Source organism: Pieris brassicae, chromosome 3 (assembly GCF_905147105.1).
Source record: "Pieris brassicae chromosome 3, ilPieBrab1.1, whole genome shotgun sequence".
Taxonomy (NCBI): domain Eukaryota; kingdom Metazoa; phylum Arthropoda; class Insecta; order Lepidoptera; family Pieridae; genus Pieris; species Pieris brassicae.
Genome location: NC_059667.1, coordinates 21,724,309 through 21,742,738, shown reverse-complemented (window position 1 = coordinate 21,742,738; position 18,430 = coordinate 21,724,309). Strand labels below are relative to the sequence as shown.

General features: G+C 37.4%; 1 protein-coding gene across 3 annotated transcripts in view; it reads left to right on the top strand.

Moving 5' to 3' along the window:
* LOC123707383 (dipeptidyl aminopeptidase-like protein 6) overlaps nt 1-18,430 on the top strand; it is a 145,214-nt gene that overhangs the window by 92,255 nt on the left and 34,529 nt on the right. For all 3 annotated transcript variants that reach the window (XM_045657394.1, XM_045657393.1, XM_045657395.1), the window contains exons 4-5: nt 1,019-1,113; nt 12,172-12,299. In XM_045657394.1, coding sequence (XP_045513350.1) covers nt 1,019-1,113; nt 12,172-12,299 — 223 coding nt within the window. The remainder of the gene's footprint in view (nt 1-1,018; nt 1,114-12,171; nt 12,300-18,430) is intronic.

Below are 18,430 nucleotides of genomic sequence, written 5' to 3'. Positions count from 1 at the left end.
TGGGTTACTATGCATCTTGTTCTGATCCTGCAGCTGAGTTTCAGCATCTTATGTCGGGGCAGAATACGAAATTCCACTTGTATCACCTCGACATCCGTCGTTCCATAACTAAATGAAACAACACTAACTGAAACTAGCTGCCCACTTAAGTGTTTCTGAACCAACTCCACTTAGGGTCCTACAAGAAAAGAGCGTACTAATTCTTACAAGGCCGACAAGCCGCAAGCCCTCTGGCATAAAGAGGGTCCATGTATCACTTAACATCAGGTGAGCTTCCTGCCCGTTTTGCAGCTTTTCTATAGAAAATATGTGCGGACTATATGTGTCTGTCACCAGTTTCTGTCCAGCCTTATGACAGTTTACAGTTTTGAGGACTATGAATCTTCCACTTGATCGGTACATCTGGTTGGTGAACGGCCACGTGGTCTTTTGCCTTCTGTGTTACTACCACGATCAGTTTCTTCAACTTCTCAACGCATTGGATGACCTGTTTATAATAAACTAGCTGTGTTCTGCAGTTCCACCCACATTCAGTTGTAGCACGGCAAATATTTTTGTTAGCATATGATAACGCGGAGTTTTTGTAGGTATGTTGTAGGTTTGTAAATATTACTGGCTTCTATAAAACTGTAGTACAACACTTTGCTCGATTGTCAATAGTTTCCAAAGAATATACGGATTATTGGTTCATCAGGGATAACGTAGGGTGCTGATTGTATCTCGCTCTGTAGCAGGCCAGAATGGCAGGTCTTGATTGGTTCCCTTGGATTGAATGACTTGGGTGTATGAAGGGCTGAGGTGTTTTTAGTGGGTATCCACCACTCGCTATCCCTTTGAATACCAGAGGGTTTAAGTTCACAACTCCACAGCCCCGCGTCAAGCTCGACACCCATAGCGCGGGTCTGCGTCAGTGCATTTTCAGATATAAAATCTTTTTTATGTCTTGCCTTTTAGATTGTATGTAAATTCCTTTGTTTTTACTTTCTGTGTTATATTGAAATATATACTTAATTTTCAGGCGATGAGTTCGTGTACCGCGACCCGTGGGGCGGCATCAGCCTCATGTTTGCTGCGAATCAGACATCAAAAACCTTGATGCCAAACACAACATATGTAAGTATTTAAATTCACAATTATTCACGCTATACACGGCCGGCTTCTATCAAATAATTTAATAGTTTAAAAAAAAATCTTTAACGATACAATTATGTCAGAAAAGTAAAACCGACTTTACCGACTTATTATTGGGTAATAAGTCGGTAAAGTAGTAAATTTACGTACACAATAACAATTTTAATTTATTTATGCTATCAAAAACACATGTTGCAATGAGGCCAAATAGGTATGCAAATAAGTTAATAAATGATATATACACGTGTGATAATTACATGAGAACTTAAAAAGGCGTAGCGCTAACCAGATTCATGCAACTTCCGTACAATCAATAATGGTATTGCAGCATACCACTCCCGAGGGGACGTTTTGTATCGATGAAGTCGATAGGTCTGCTGAAAGTTATATAGTTGACAACTGTCGTATAATTAGTAAGCAAAATAAGACAAGATTAACAGTAAATAACAATGAAAGGTTTCTAAAACTACTAGGAGGAAGATAATAAAAGTTCTACCATATATTAAGCATTTATGATCATTTATTTACATTGGCGTGTAGCCATATCGAATGATTGATAGCTGTTTCAACAGGTGAGAACTTTAGCCGTTGAGTCCACAACTTTGCATTAAAACTTTCTACTTGTTAAAAGCTTTTAGAAGCTTTACTACGTGTAGAGCTGTAGAACGCGTATTCTTACTGTTGAGTTCTATTTGTATACAATTATTATTATTACTATGTAAGTAAAGAATATACTGCTTACTTGTGTGTATATACGTGGATAACACTGAAACTGGCCAGTTAGAAACATTGCTAATGAAAACTTTTATTGAATTACAATTTTAGAACTCTTTGGTAACCTAATGTAGTATTTTCCATTCATTTGTCATTTGTTTTTGTTAATTGGCGGCAAATCTAAATCTCTCGTTACACGTGAAAATTAACCTAACGCGAGAAAATTTTCGGTCAATGATTTATTCTGACTTTCGTTGTGGGCTTACTCAACAACAAAGCTAAGATATGCTGCGATTAGCATTTTTTAATAAAGCCCCATCTCGTGCCACTATTAACAATTGTTTTAATGAGTTTAAACAATCTCAATGATGATCCGCGTGAGGGACGTCCTTTAACAGTGACTACTGGGGATAAAATCAGTGATGTGCGATGGATGACAAAGGAAGATTAGAGAGTGACCTATCAGCAGATACGGGCAAGCCTAGGCATTGGTATGAGTCAAATTCAAAAAATATTACATGAACATTTAGGCGTCAGGAAGCTCTGTACCAGATGGATTCCCCATACTTTAACCGACGACAAGAAACACTTTCGCATGGACTGGTGAATATTTGACTATAGCAGGTATCGAGATAATGAGTCATCCGCCATACAGTCCTGACCTGGCGCCCTGCGACTTTCATTCTCTCTCAAGAACTAAAGATAAAATCCGAGGTATTCGCATTACGAGCCCTGATGATGCGGTAAAAGCGTACGCAAATGAAGGAAGAATGGGCCCACTTCTTTTCTCAGTGGTTCCATCAAATGCGACTATGTGTAGAGAGGAACAATAAAAGTATTGGCACCTTTCTACCTGAAGCCATTTTACAATTTTTACACATTTTTAGTCTTACCTAGATATTAATAGTACAGGTAACAGAACGTATCACATCAGTGGTTACCAAGGTTGTGTCACATTTATTTATGCCTAGAACTGTATTTTCTATTTATTTTTTTTTATGTAATAGCAGGCAAACGGGCAGGAGGCTCACCTGATGTGAAGCGATACCGCCGCCCATGGACACTCACATTGCCAGAAGGCTCGCAAGTGCGTTGCCGGCCTTTCAAGAATTGGTACGCTCTTTTCTTGAAGGACCCTAAGTCGAATTGGTTCGGAAATACTTCAGTGGGCAGCTGGTTCCACATAGTGGTGGTGCGCGGCAAAAACTGCCTTAGAAAACGCTCAGTTGTGGAACGACGGACGTCGAGGTGATACGGATGGTATTTTGTATTTTGTCTTGACGTCCGATAATGAAACTCAGCTGCGGGTATTAGACCGAACAACTCTTCTGAACACTCCCCATGGTAAATGCGGTAGAAGATGCAGAGGGACCCAACATCTCTACGCAACGCCAAGGGATCAAGCCGCACGGAAAGTGATTGGTCGTCGACGATTCGAACCGCTCTTCGTTGAATACGGTCAAGTGGAAGGAGCTGGTACTGGGGAGCTCCCGCCCAGAGGTGAGAACAGTATTCCATGTGGGGCCGAATTTGCGCTTTATACAGTTGCAAGCGGTGGCCCGGAATGAAGTACCGTCTCGCTTGCTGAGCATACCAAGCTTTTTGGAGGCTAATTTAGCCTTCCATTCCAAATGACCGCGAAACTGGACGTTATTCGATATGTCAACGCCCAATATTCCGATGTTAGCTGAGGCTTTAAGGAGAGTGCCTTCAAAGAGGGGAGTAGCGACAAAGGGAGGTTTTTTATTGGAAAACGCGCAGACTTGTGTCTTCTTGGGGTTAAATTGGACTAGATTTAGTCTACCCCAGCCCGAGACTCCACGTAAAAGAGTTTCGACTTCAGACACAAATTTGTTCCGGCACTCATCAACAACAGCCCGAGAAATACCTGCCCGGCCTGTGTAAAAAGTATCCCCAGTGCTGTCGTCCGCATAGCAATGAAGGTTGCTAAGTTGCAACATATCATTAATATGCAGAATAAACAGGGTCGGGGATAGGACACAGCCTTGTGGGACACCAGCATTGACGGGTTTAAGGTCGAAGCATGCTCCGTCGATGACGACCTTAATGCTCCGATCAGCGAGAAAGCTGGAAATCCAGTTGCATAATTTCTCGGGGAGCCCATAGGCTGGAAGCTTCGAGAGCAGTGCTCTGTGCCACACCCGATCGAAGGCTTTCGCTATGTCCAAACTTACCGCCAGCGCCTCCCCCTTGGACTCAATTGCCTCTGCCCACCTATGTGTAAGGTATACAAGGAGGTCACCAGCTGAGCGACCACGACGAAAGCTGAGACTCGCTAATCAACTGGCTGCCCTCTAGATACCTCAAGAGCTGGCCGTTAATAATGGTTTCCATTATTTTGGAGAACAAGGAGGTTATTGCGATTGGGCGATAGTTGGACGGATCAGAGCGATCGCCTTTTTTAGGGATCGGATGTATCAAAGCTGTCTTCCAGCACTTCGGAACAGTGTTGAGGGAGTACAGGTACCGGAAAAGGCGCGTTAGGACCGGAGCCAACTCAGGAGCACAAGTACGCAGCACAAAAGGGGGGATGCCATCAGGTCCGCTCAACTTATGGATGTCCAGGGAACATAAATGTTTACGGATAGCACGTTGCCGGAATGTAATTTCAGGCATCGTAGTATCACACCGCAATAATGTCGGTGGTTCCTTCACCTGATCCAAAGTTGAGTTCGACGCAAAGAGACAGCCTAGAAGATCGGCCTTCTCTTTTGCATTATGGGCCAGTGAGTCATCCTCCCTATGCAGTGGTGGAATAGAGGGCTGACAGAAATTCCCTTGGACAGCTTTGGCAAGAGACCAGAAGGCTCGAGTTCCCGAAGGAAGGTGGGCCAATTTCTCACCAAACCTGGCAATATGCTATGACTTTGCCTTAGCGATTTCCCGTTTGAAGGACCTAGAGGCTGAATTGTATGCTTTTTTATGTTCGCCGATAGCCGCATCACAGGATGTCGCCGCTTCTGCCCAGGCTTTAAAGCATTCACGCTTACGGCGCAAAGCCTCTTTGCACGAACGCCTAAACCAAGGCTGGGACTTGCCACCGACCGGCACCGCAGAGAATGGAATAAAAAGTTCTATGCCCTGCAGGACCACATCAGCGACAGAGTCAGCGACGACATCCGGAGTGCTCAACGAAAAGCAAATGGGCCCCCAAGGGTAGGACGCAAAAAAAAAACCGCATCCCGTCCCAATCAGCTGACTTATAGTGCCACACACGGCGACAGCCCGCAAAGCTAGGCCGTAAAGGGCGCGTGAGCGGCACAATGCTCCGTACTACACAATGATCTGATGAACCCAATGGCGGGTCAACAGAGACTTGGTAGGTCTCCGGATGTGAAGTCAGCAGAAGGTCCAACAAAGAAGGTTTATGACCATTCACATCTGGTATTCGCGTAATCACAGGGACCATTTGCGTCAAGTCGTAGGCTAAAGCAAAGTCGTGAAAGGATCTTCCCGCGTGATCGGTGGTTTCAGAGCCGAGCCAATCGGCATGGTGGGCGTTAAAATCGCCAAATATCACGATTTCAGCGGTAGGATTCCTTTCGAGCAGGGAATCTGTAGCCATTTGGATGTGCTCAATGAGTCGGTCAGTTTCGGTATTTCCGCTATGGGACCTATACAGGCATGCATAGAATCGCGGATGGTCATCGCAGTCTACGCGCAGCCAGAGGTTAGATAGGTCCCTTCCATCAAGCGTCCCGAGGCGACGAGAACAGATATCCTCTCTGACGTACACGCAAACTCCAGCCCGCGGCACAAATGAATGTTCCAATTTGTACCCCGGGTAGGAGAGGTAAGAAGTATCAGCCGGGGAGGAAATCTGAGTCTCGGTAAGAAAGAGCAAGGCCGGCTTCGCAGTCTCTAAATGATAGTGGACAGCATGGATGTTGGAGTTGAGCCCCCTTATATTTGTGAAGTCCACGGCGAATGTGGATGGGGGTGCCTTTGTTGGATTGCTCCGTTTGCCCCGAGACCGATAATATTTTTTTTAAAGAGCGCAGAATTGCCCCCCCCCCCAGAATACGGGAAGAAGGGCAGCCTGTGCGTCCACCACCGGGTGCTGAGTGTCCCGGTGGTGGACGCCCAGAGGGGGATTTACCACCGCAAGCGCGTGTGGTACCCCCCTGGGGTAGATTCTGATTCTTCTGCACCTTCATATTTCTTGTAGAGGAGGGGGGGATGGGCTCCGGGAATCTTTCTCACCGCACGAAACGCGAGTACAAGAAGGCGAACCTTTTGTATCACTTTACGCCGGTTTTCTGACAGACAGTGGTACTGCCCCGGTCGTGCCTGCCCGTTTGGCTGAAACCAGGAGGCAACAGCATGGCACTCCCACTAGGAAAGATTTTCTAGATTGAGACTAGTACATAGTATGTTTTATTAAGACTTAACTTCGAATTATTCCCCTTAAAATGGTTAATTTTGAGTTACTGGCAATACTAATATCCATGACAGCAACGCTCTTATCGGACAAGAAAAGTATGAGGTTTACCAGTCACTTAGATGACAATAAGTGTCCTTCATATATAAAACCAATGAAATACCTACGTAGTTTTGTACAAGAGGAATTCTGGATGAAAACTAGTTTACATAATTTCGTTACTCGACCCAAAGATAACATCATGTTATAATCCTTCAGCAGAATGTAATGTAATTGTACTTGACGAGAACCTCCAACCCTTATCACCTGATCTACTTTAGTAAAATTAAACTTTATAAACGTTTCGGCAAATGTTCGCAACAAAGACTGTTAAAACACAATTATGTGAGTATGAATTGTTCTATAATTTCCTTTATACCTTCGTAAATATCTCAACAAATATCGTTTAACCGGCCTGTGGATAAAATGAACACATGAATACACCTAATGGAACACATTTTGGGCTTTAAAAGTTCTGTATTCCTTAAGCAGTGGCTTCAGCGTGTGACTATCATCCTTGAGGTGGTAGGTTCGATCCCCGGCTATGCACCAATGGATATTCTTTCTCTGTGCGCATTTACCATTAGCTCGAACGGTGAAGGAAAACATCTTAAGAAAACCGGCTTGCCTTAGACCCAAAAAGTCGATGGCGTGCGACAGGCACAGAAGGCTGATCACCTACTTGCCTATTCGATTAATAAATGATCATGAAACGGATGCTGAAATCGGAGGCCCAACCCTAATAAGTATAAAAAAATCGCGGAACTAAATTAAAAAGGGTGTGATAGTTCTACAAACGCCGTAATACATTTTTACAATTTTCCGGTCAATGGGCCGGTATTGTAGACAGTCAGTTCTGAAGACATACCTATAGGTCAAAAAGATTCTTACTTGGAATGGCTAGTGGGAAGAAAAAAGAGAGGTTGACTAACTTGGCAAGATGGAATAAGAGGTATAGGGGGAAAGGATTGAAAAATTGTGACGAGGAGGTAGGAGGAGGTAGCCTCACTTCATATTCACATGAACTTAATGTTAGCTAAACTCGAATACAGGCTATTTATAAAAAAAATGGTTTTCTAAGTAAGAACTTTTAGTATGTAAAACCCGTGTCGCTGATGCTAGCTTTTCCGTTAATTTGCTGCGGTCGGAGACTAATGCAATAGAGAGTTCAATTGTCTCTAAGCACACTTTTTTGTACTATATTGTCCCTTGCGTTGAGAGTATCAATATAAATTATGAACATATCAGAGAACGTGAGCCCACCGCAAATTTAAGCACATCGTACTAACATTCGCCAGAGTCGGAGACGTTTAGTAATCAGTTTCATTTCATTCAACATAAAGTATGTGTAATTAGTAAATAATAAACTAACTTACTAATATAAAAATTAAACTAAAAACATAATATAAACAAAACAAAAGAACCAAAAATCCAACTTAATTATAAATAATGCAATTCTTGTGAAGCTAATCTTCAGAGTGCGCCATACACGCGGCACTGCAAGCAATTGCGATCGCTTACCACGCCTAGTATAATTATTTGGCACATTCAGCTCATCTCTCCAACATTTTGCGTTATATAGTATACTACCTCTAAGGATCTTAAAAAATATAATGTGGTAGAAAATCGAATTCCTTACCTCTAGCTTGTATCCTACTATAAATATAAATTAAATCAATTAAGTCAGCTTTTTTCAATTTCTAGTATTTTATAGGGCAATAAATCGCTTGGATAACGTAAAACCTTTTCTTATTAAGGTCACTGATGGTTTTCTGATGACGGTTCCTAGTAACGATCCTTTTCAAAGGTTATATTTCTCTAAGAAATTTTTATTCAATATATAATAATAAAAAACCAGTGACACTACAACCTGTTTAGGTGTGGACCTCAGATATCTGATTCATAATCATTTGTCAATCTAATACTCAAGGCTCACCTAGAGCCTCGTATGCCTCACGCGCCGTAGACAATTTGGGTCTAGGGCAAGCCGGTTTCCTCACGATGTCCTTTCTATAACGTTCTAGTTAAATAGAAAGAAAGTCCATTGGTACACAGCTGGGGTTTGAACCTGCAACAGGGATGAGAATCGCACGCTGAAGCCACTAGGCCAACACTGCTCCTATTATATATAGTTTTGCTTCAAAGCTAATCAAATTGGTAGAACAATATTTATTTCATTTTCCCTCATAATTGCTAATAACTTGTTTGCGTGCTTACAGTCACGCGAGCTATGTTTATTTGATACTAAACGATTTTATTGTTTCTACTTATTCGCGTAACAATCGAACTAAACAACTTTATTCTTACAAGACACGCCTGTTTCCTAGGGGTGGTTTGGTATAACAGACTTATACATATGTACATGTAAAACGTTCTTCACTGTTACACGCACGAAAGTCGGTTTTGGGTGAATATTTAGTTTTTCTAGTACATTCAAATTCCAAAGTAAAAGCAGGTCTAACGACTCCACCTCACAACTCTCGCCGTGTATATCCGAAGTTTATTATGTTCTTAGAATTAAAGTAGAAATGAAAATAAAAATAATGAAGTAATAGAACTAAACGTTATACACTTCTTGAGTATAAGGTTTATCAAACAATTATTGAACATGTGTATCATTTCAGTATTTGAAGTCGAAGTGCAATACAATAAATATTGAATTTGGTGGGCGTAACGTCTTAACATTTTGTAATTATCTCATGTAAGCATTATAACATATTTGAATTTAAAATTAATTCACTTTGATTTGAGTTCGATGACAGAGCCATGGTTTTACGGAGTATAGTTACGGCTAAACTCAAAATAGTAAAAAAAGGAAATCCGCTAATGTTAGCATAGTAAGGGGCAGTGTGATTCAACATACTTATTGCTTATTCTGTGAAAGGGAGACAAAGCGGCAATACTATTACTAAATTCTACTTAGCATTATTCTGGCCTGTAATGCGTGTGTAACACTGAGGAGGTCCTTTGTTAGTATCAGCAAATCTCTATTTGTTTCCAGGCATAGCATAACTAACGTATAAATTTTCATTGCTTATGGAATATTCACTGACCAGAATAGGAGTGTTACAATGATTTGACGTAAAAGGCATTATTAGTTACGTCACGCAAGTGGTAGTAATGGTTATGGATTGGTTGTAACTAGCTGTTCCCCGATCCTATGCTTTACGAGTTAGGTTGGCAAACTGTACAAGATGTTTTTTTTACTCTCAATGCCAGCACTCACGAGTTGGTTGCCGAAGAAGAATTGGTTCGCTTTTCTTAAAGGATCTCCTTAGTCGAATTGCTAATTCTATATTAGCACTTCTAAGCAGTGTTACTTTGTGCTTAAGCCGTCAATTGCCAAACTCTGCTATGACCCAATAATAATACTTATGATCATCAAACAAATACCCAGAGGTCAAGAATTAGTTAAAAAGCTCGTTATAAACTTTCTTAGACACGAAATGGGTGTGTTAGGATCCCTGTCCTGTCCTGTCCTGTCTGACCTGTCCTATAAAAAGGATGAACATTAAAGTAGACGTAAGATGTTTTAGTCCCAATACAGGAAATTGATATTCCACAAATTTCTGTGTTTAGGTATGAAGAAGATATATAATTATACTTTGAGTTTATTTTTGGATATCTTCATTGTCTTTTCTGACTAAGAATTAAAAAGTACGGTTTCATGGCCAATATATATGATACAAAGTAATTATTAAGTAACCATAACCTCTATACATTTTTGATTTAACCCAAATAGATAGAAAAAAGGCGATTGTCAATTAATAAAACAATGTTAAACTTATTGTGTAATATATTTGAATTCAAACACGGAATGTTCACACAAAATTTTGTACAGTGTACGTAATTAATAATTATAATTATCAAAACAATAATAATAACAAGCCCGGTTGGTTCAATAACTCAGTAATTAGAAAAAAATCGTACAAAATTTAAAAATTACAAAAATGTTTCTTTACAATACTTCATTACAATACTAATTTTGTGTCACGTTCTTAATGGGTTTATGTCTCTATTTAATTTTAGTTTTTTTCCTGTTTGCTTCGTGTTTCATTTTGTGTAAATGTTTGTAAAATTTGTGTCATATTCATTTCTAACCAACATATACGTCTAAGCAAAAGTTAGTGTGGTATATGAAAAAAGTATATATTACGAACAGATAAAGCAAATCAAAATCAAAATATCATTTAGAAATGTATACTTATGGACGATAGTAGAAAACTGAATGGTACTAAATTTAGATTGACAGCCAGTTCTCAAATCTAGGGAATAAAACGGTCGAGAACTGGCAACAAACTGTGCGTCTTTTAAATCACCTCGAATTAACTATAGTATTGTCTTTTGTTGACGAACTGTAAGCCCGTGAAATTCCGCAAGTCGGAATTTTTGTTTATGTAAATAATTATGTTTATAATAATAATACTAGCTTTAATCCGATTAAAAAGTGTTTTCTTAAGAATTAATTATTTATAAAACTCTGGTTCTTTGATCTAGCTTTTCCCCACGTTATAACGTTATAACGTAAATAATAATATTTTCAGCTGACAACCCTATTTCTACAAAGGAGTAAGGACAAAGTTAAAGTTTACAATTTATGACTCTCGTTATTGAATTTATTGCTGTTTGCGTGTATTAATGTTATGAACTATTACGTAATATATACCTCATTGAAACATTATTATATACTACGGTTGTTTCAAGTATAAAAAAGCGCTACAACCTTTTAGCTATAGGCCTCAGATTTGTGTATATGTTTCATGATTGTTAATCTAATAGTAGGTGATCAGCCTCCAGTGACACACGCTGTTAACTTTTTGGGTCTAAGATAAGCCGGTTTCCTGAAGAAATTTTCCTTCACCGTACGAGCGAATGTTAAATGGGCACATAGAAAGTCCATTAATGCAAGCTGGGGATCGAACTTGCTATTAGATTGACAATCATGAAACAAATACAGAATCAGAGGCTCAGAGCTAAACAGATTGTAGCGCAACTTTATATTTCATTTTTTATGATAGCTTCTTCAATTACCAAAACTCCAAAGGTACTTCAATATTTGATTTCTTTAAATTCAATAGTTATTATATAATTGTAGTTAAAACAAATTTAAATTCCATAACGTAAATTCTAAAGCTGGCAGCTTTTTCGTGCTGTATTTATGACCTACAAAATTCCTGACCCCCGTAAAATACAAACCCTCTAAGATGGATGTTACCCGACGTAAAACATACCGTATGAAATGCAAAGAAAAAGACTCTCTACTTCCTACTCACCTTGTCTATAAAATAGTTAAAATTACATTACCACTATATTAACCTGTCTATTAAGGAATAAATATTGTTCTGTATAGAGGGAGATAGATATGACATACAATAATTATTCATCGCAAGAAAAGATCGGGGAGTGTCTAAAATATAATGATTATGGCGACTAATTAGCCACTACCAATCTTTAAAGGTTTTTTTTTATATAACATATATATTGGGCTGGAGGATCACCCGATGCTAAGTGATACCGCCGCCCATGGATACCCTCAATGCCAGAGGGCTCGTGGGTGCGTTGAAGACCTTTTAGAATCCTAAGTTGAATTGATTCGCAAATACTTTAATGAGCAGCTGGTGTTGTAAATAAATACTTTAATAAGATTTCACGTAGTGGTGCAGTGCGGAGTTCCTTAAAAGACGCTAAGTGGAATGCTGGACGTCGAGGTGATACGGGTGAAATTCCGTATTCTGCCTCGACGTCCGATGATTGAAAGTATGAAACGACGTCCCCTCGTCTCTTCGAGTGGTTGGACTTTAGCGGATGTAATTCTTGAAAGCTTAGGTTCCACTCATTTATGTAAATTGGATGTAATATAACAGGAATATTATGTTCTGTTTCAGAGGGTTCTAGAGCCAACATCGTTCTCTTTGTCCGCCGATCGACGGTTTCTTCTACTCGCCCAGTCACCACGGAAACTGCATCGGTATTCTTTCCTGGCCAGATATACTGTCTACGATATACTTACGACGTAAGTTGCTTGGTGCTTAAAATCAAGTAGTTAGCATAGTTTCATACTTCCGATAGATTTTGATTTGACTTCTTTTATAATAAAATCTCCTGATCAATGAATCTAAGATAGTTAAATTACTTAGTTATAAACTCGCAAAACGCCTAAAATTTATGTTAAACGATTTGGAGTTCTATTCTGCAGAGGCCTTACTTTGGCGTGAAATAAGGTTCCAAATACTAACACAGACACAGCGCACGCTTATAAAACCTCTCAGCCACACTGTTAAATACAGACTGTATGTAAACGCATACTTAGGGTCTTGGACGACCTTTGACCCCATCGCCCACTGGTGAAATAACGTGGTTAGTGCACCAGCGCTATCAGTCAACCCCTTCCTAGTGGGAGTGTCATTCTGTTGCCTTCAAGCTTCAGCCAAATGGGTGGGCACGACCAGAGCAGCAAGTCGCACTTGCGAGCCTTCTGGCAATGTTAGTGTTCATAGGCGGCTGTACCACTTATCAGCAGGTGAGCCTCCAGCCCATTTGCCTCCTGCAACATAAAAAAAAATGTTTTAAACATGCACCATGCGCGTGGAATAATTGTAATGTTGTACACAGGGGCTCGTGTGGAGACTACCGTTAGATCAATTTTGTCACAACCGTATTCCTGACATGAATAAAGTTTTATAATTATTATTAAGATGAACGGAATACTCAAGTAGCACCACCGCTGTGAGGTCATTTGAAACTTAATGGAAGTATTCGTTCGAACGTGTATTAAACTTTACTAATTATGAAAATCTATACAATTAAGGTGTCATCAGAGCAAATACTTGACTTGAAAACTAACGCAAAATTCGTACTAAGATCTCAGGTCCAACTCAACCTCAAAATAACTTTATTAATATAGTTAACCAAGTACACTTATGAACGTCAACAGAACAGATATTGGTTCTAAATTTACATTAACCAGTTAACAAGTCAAGGGCGTAACGCGGACAAAAAGAACTGGCAAAAAACTCGCCGCCAGGTATTTAAATCGCCAATTTTGCAGTCATATAAATTATTTGAACTAAAGCAAATCAATCCCACGGATTAGGATCATTACAACAATCGTCAAATTTATAAAAGGCTTTATTGATTAATACGTTTAACGAGAGTTATTGTAATTCTTGTTTAAAAAACTCACGACACCGATTGGTTTACGAGTATTAACTATATTAATCTAGTCAACCTATCAATAAACACGCCTTTAATTTGTATTATACAAAATAAATTTAATAATTTCATACACAAATACAGTATTAACAATATTCTTAATCTACATAATAATAATTATTGAAAATACTATGTATAATTAATAGATATATAACTTCAAAATACCAACAGAGTAGTATGTTGAACTGGCAAACTAATTATAAAGCTTAATTTGGACATCGCGTGGCATCCAATATTGCAGTTTTAAGCAACTTCCTGCTCGTCGTTCATATGTGGTTGGCAATAGCTGAATAAAAAAATCTATCACAATAACAGAAAAGACAAAATGATCTTAGTTTGTGATTGGTGAACAGCGTTCTATTTCACCCATCAATATGCTGTAATTATGTAAAACATATTTGATATGTAATCTTAATATATATAAATCTCCTGTCACGATGTTTGTCCGCGCTGGACTCCTAAACTACTTAACCGATTTTAAATTAAATTGGCACACTGTGAGCAGTCTGGTCCAACTTAAGAGATAGGATAGCTTAGATCTTTAATTATAGTCGCAATTTTATTTTATTGCAAATTATTTGTCTATAATTAATTGACAGTCACAATTATCTGTTAACTCCATAAGATTCTAACAGATGTTGATACTTTTCGACTGGATTGAGTAAGTAATCAATAGATGGCACTGCTATGGTAAACCGACAAACGTGTCATATAAGCTACAATTCAATATCATGATTATCAGGTGTTATTGAGGCTAAAGTATAAATTAAATTTATTTTGTAATAAACGAAATACCGTGAAATTCAATTATTTCTACTTTTTTAATGTTTTAATGTTCATCTTCATAATCTGTTGTATATATGTTATCCCTTTTATAATATATACATGTGTTTTCTTATTAATAAAAATAAATAAATATTGATTTTATATTACTAAGTATTTGATAAAAAATAACAAAACTAGTTTTTTTATACAATTATTGAAACTAGCTAAGATTATTGCGTTATTAGGGATTGAGAAAGGTTAAAAATGTATTATTACATATATTTCTATTCCAAACCATTATTTTTCCAAAAAATACGAAATATTTTGTGGGTGGCCCGACAACATCACTTAGCAGTATACAATAGAGTGTATGATCTATTCTCAGACCGTAATTAATGCACAAGAATTTTGGTTATAAACACGACTTTTAAATACAATTTGAATTATTTATGAATATTCAGAGAAACCTAGAAACATTGTAAGTTGAAACAGTCAATGGTGTCAGCCCTACACGTTCTAATTGCTGAATTCGTAGTACTCGCGAATTAAGTTTTAATTAACGTTTAGGAATGAATATGCCCAATTGTATTTGGAAATAACTTCTCATACAAGTCAAAATTGTATCTGATATACATATAGTGTTTAATCAATGGTACTCCGGCATTTGGTGAGTATAAAGCTTTCGGTATACGCGCTGATAATAAAAAAAAACTATATATAGATAATATACACAATCCTTACTCTATCGAAAACAAATGAAAAATAATTAATATATTGAATGTTAAATGCATAAGATACGCTGTGAACTCAATCTGGGAGCATATAAAGATGTCTATTGTGTCAGTATGCAACGATTTTGTTAGCGGTGATCTGTGAAACAGACTGGTTTTGGTTTCAGCTACCAACGCACTTCCCGGCCTTCACCATATTACATATCCCCAAAGTACAAAGAGCCCAAATTCATGGAGAATATTTGAGCTCAAAACCCCCTACAAAACTTCAAGTTTAAGTAGTTAGTATACTCATGATGTTGACTAGATGGTAACACCAGTGTGTTACCATGAAACAAAACCCACAGATTAGTGTTGCTATCTCAATATACTCAATCGATGGTCTGTACAGTCTAGAATATTATAAATGTATGTTTTTGTTCACACTTATAATGTATCATATAAAAGTCTTACAAAATGGCCGAATTTTAGCACCAAAAACTACATTCTTTCTGATATTTTATTTTTTGTTTATTGAGAAAGTCTAAAATCCACTTTACTCTTTCCCTTCTCTATTATCTTAGAAAAAGTTTCGACTACGATCAACATTGCAAAATTGCAGCAGTTTATTAGGTTTCAGGAATATCAAGAAAAAGGTTCTAGTCTTTGATTTTGTCTTCGTTGAAAAATACGAAAATACCCAGATTGAATATAGCAACCCCGGGCGGCGCCTACGGAAGTCGAATGAAATTTTAAAATTTATTTTCAAGCTTCCGCTTCAACTGAAACTAATCTTGAATTTTATATGTCCGGTAAAATTTTGCGGTTTCTCTATTTTAAATTTAGAATGCACTCCGTTCGAAAATGGGAAAACCTTCAGACTAAAATGTAAGACAAAATTTTCTTATTAAAATTTACATACCGAAATAAATTAAATTAAATACTGTCAATGCAATGTCTTATGATTTATTCAACTTTAGGGGGAACAATTTAAGGGGACCGGGAACAGCGTATCCTTAAAGGCCGGCAACGCACTCGCAAACTCCGCCGATGGTGTGCCTAATTTTTTAATAATAATAGTAACTTTTTGCAATACGGTACAATATAAAGTTCCCATATTCTGCCACACAAAATGGCGTGCAAATTTAAAAATAAATTTGACATCTTACATGAGTCATATCAACTAGTCAATTTTTATATTATTTAAGTGATAAAATATCACATTATTAAAATATTTTATTACGTTATGAATTTAATATTAATCATTTATAGAATAATAAATTGTTCCAAAGGTAGTAAGTCGTTTTGTAAAAGTTTTGTAAATATTGAAACCCGAGGAGACGCTAAAGAGTATAAAACATATTATACATCATTGATCTACTAACTAAACGTTCAAATATATTTTGCGAACAATTTGGGCGATCATTCGGACCAGTGAGCTGACACACTTTGTATCGCGCCTAAATTTGAGCCATTGTTATGTGCATTGGATATGAACTCGATAAACAATGAATTATCTTCGATATATACATATTATAGGAATGATTGTAAAGGAAAACATCCAGCCAGTGACCGAAATATGAATGAAACAAATGAAACTGCGCATTAGAAATTCTATACTTATAAGGGATGCTATACAAACGAGGTGTGCGCATATGTTGCGGTCACCTAGATTTTATTGCGCGCGGGAAGAACGACGCAACCAATTGTACGCTACACACTGTCGCAATACAAAATGAGTAGTATACATAAACTCCTTTATAATGTAACGCGAAGCACTCAAGCATATATAGTACATAAATATGAAATAAATAGTTTGTGCAAACCAATATATAAAAATACAGAGAACATACAACTTTGTAGTCTTCGTTGAATAATACCCGAAAATTGCAATTACCCAATCTGGATGAGGTTGCTTGGGTCATAAATTTAAAATAAATAGATATATAAATGTTTATTAGCAATCATAACAATCAAATATACAGTATTTACAATAATAACCTACATATTGATAATAACATAAATTAAAAATTAATACAAGGAAAATGACAACAATTTAAAAAAGTGGTCCCTGTGATTGTGTTCCTCGCTGTATTTTAATAATAATAATTTCTTTCATTTCTCTCATATAACATTTGCAACAAACAATAAGATTACAGTTAAGATGGCATTGGGAGACTAGTTTCCAACCTAGGTAAGAACCTGTGAACCAGGCTTCCATTCCTCCCATACATATGTGGGTTGGCAAACAATTTTAACGTTTTATGTAAGGAAAAAAAACAAAATAGTCAACTAGTTTGAAGTTAGTAGAAATAATGTCGTATGCGAGGGTGTGTGTGTGAGAGAGAGAGGGTGTGTACGTGTATGTGTATGATAACACTAATGTGTTAGGAGCGATTGCGTGGGTATGTATCGGGCACACTCCTGAGAACATATGTTTTCTGTACTTTAAGTTTATAATATAATTTAAGAACGAAACTGTATTGCCTATATATGTACATTAAGAAATAACATTTATAGTTTATTTTAGTTGAAAACAATCATTTTTATCCTAATCTTCGAATAAAAATTTAAATGACAGGCCAAAACTAAAATAACAAACGTCTTTTCCATAGACTAACAAACAAATTAAATGAAACTTCAGTTAAAACATGATAGATTTGAATAATCTAAAGAGTGTAATGTAAGAAATATAACTATTTATTTACATCTTCTTCTTCTTTAAGAGCAACACTCCCTAACGTAGATTTTTTCCTTCTACCAACATTTCTTTACACAATAATAATAAATTAAATATGTAGCTCTGTACATACCGTCCGTATATACTAACTTCCGTGAGTAAAATGGTAAAAAATAAAATTATTACATCTCAAGGTGACGAATAAAGTTACGAAGAAAAACTAATCTAGAACAGTGACAAATATCACGAAAATGATCCTATTAGAATTAAAGTAAGAAGCGAGCACTAAAATATTACAAAATCTTTATTCAATTTGCTACGATTCTGTGGAAACTGAAATTTGCTTGAAATCCCACGAATCTTAAGCGCTTTATTTGCAATTGCGCTTTAACGACGCTTTATAAATACTTTCAAGCTGATTTTAAAACTTTATGCATTATAATTCCATGCTAGTTCTATCGTTCTGGAATGATCGTTATGTAACCGTTGTTAGCAATTCTCTTAATGGACCTATGTACCATTTTATCTGCGCAATTAAAACTTACTCGTATGCGAAGAAAACACATTCACTCCGCTGGCTCTACGATTCCAATTGTAGAAACGAAATCGAATCACTGTCTGCTTATACACACTTAATTTTCAGTTATTTATTAACACTGTTTTGCATTACTATAATAAAAATTGAACATAATAAAACTGGCGGCCTAATCGCTTTCGAGCGAGCTCATCCAGGCAATCATTTATATAAATTGAAATTTTTAAGTTTAATATCAATAT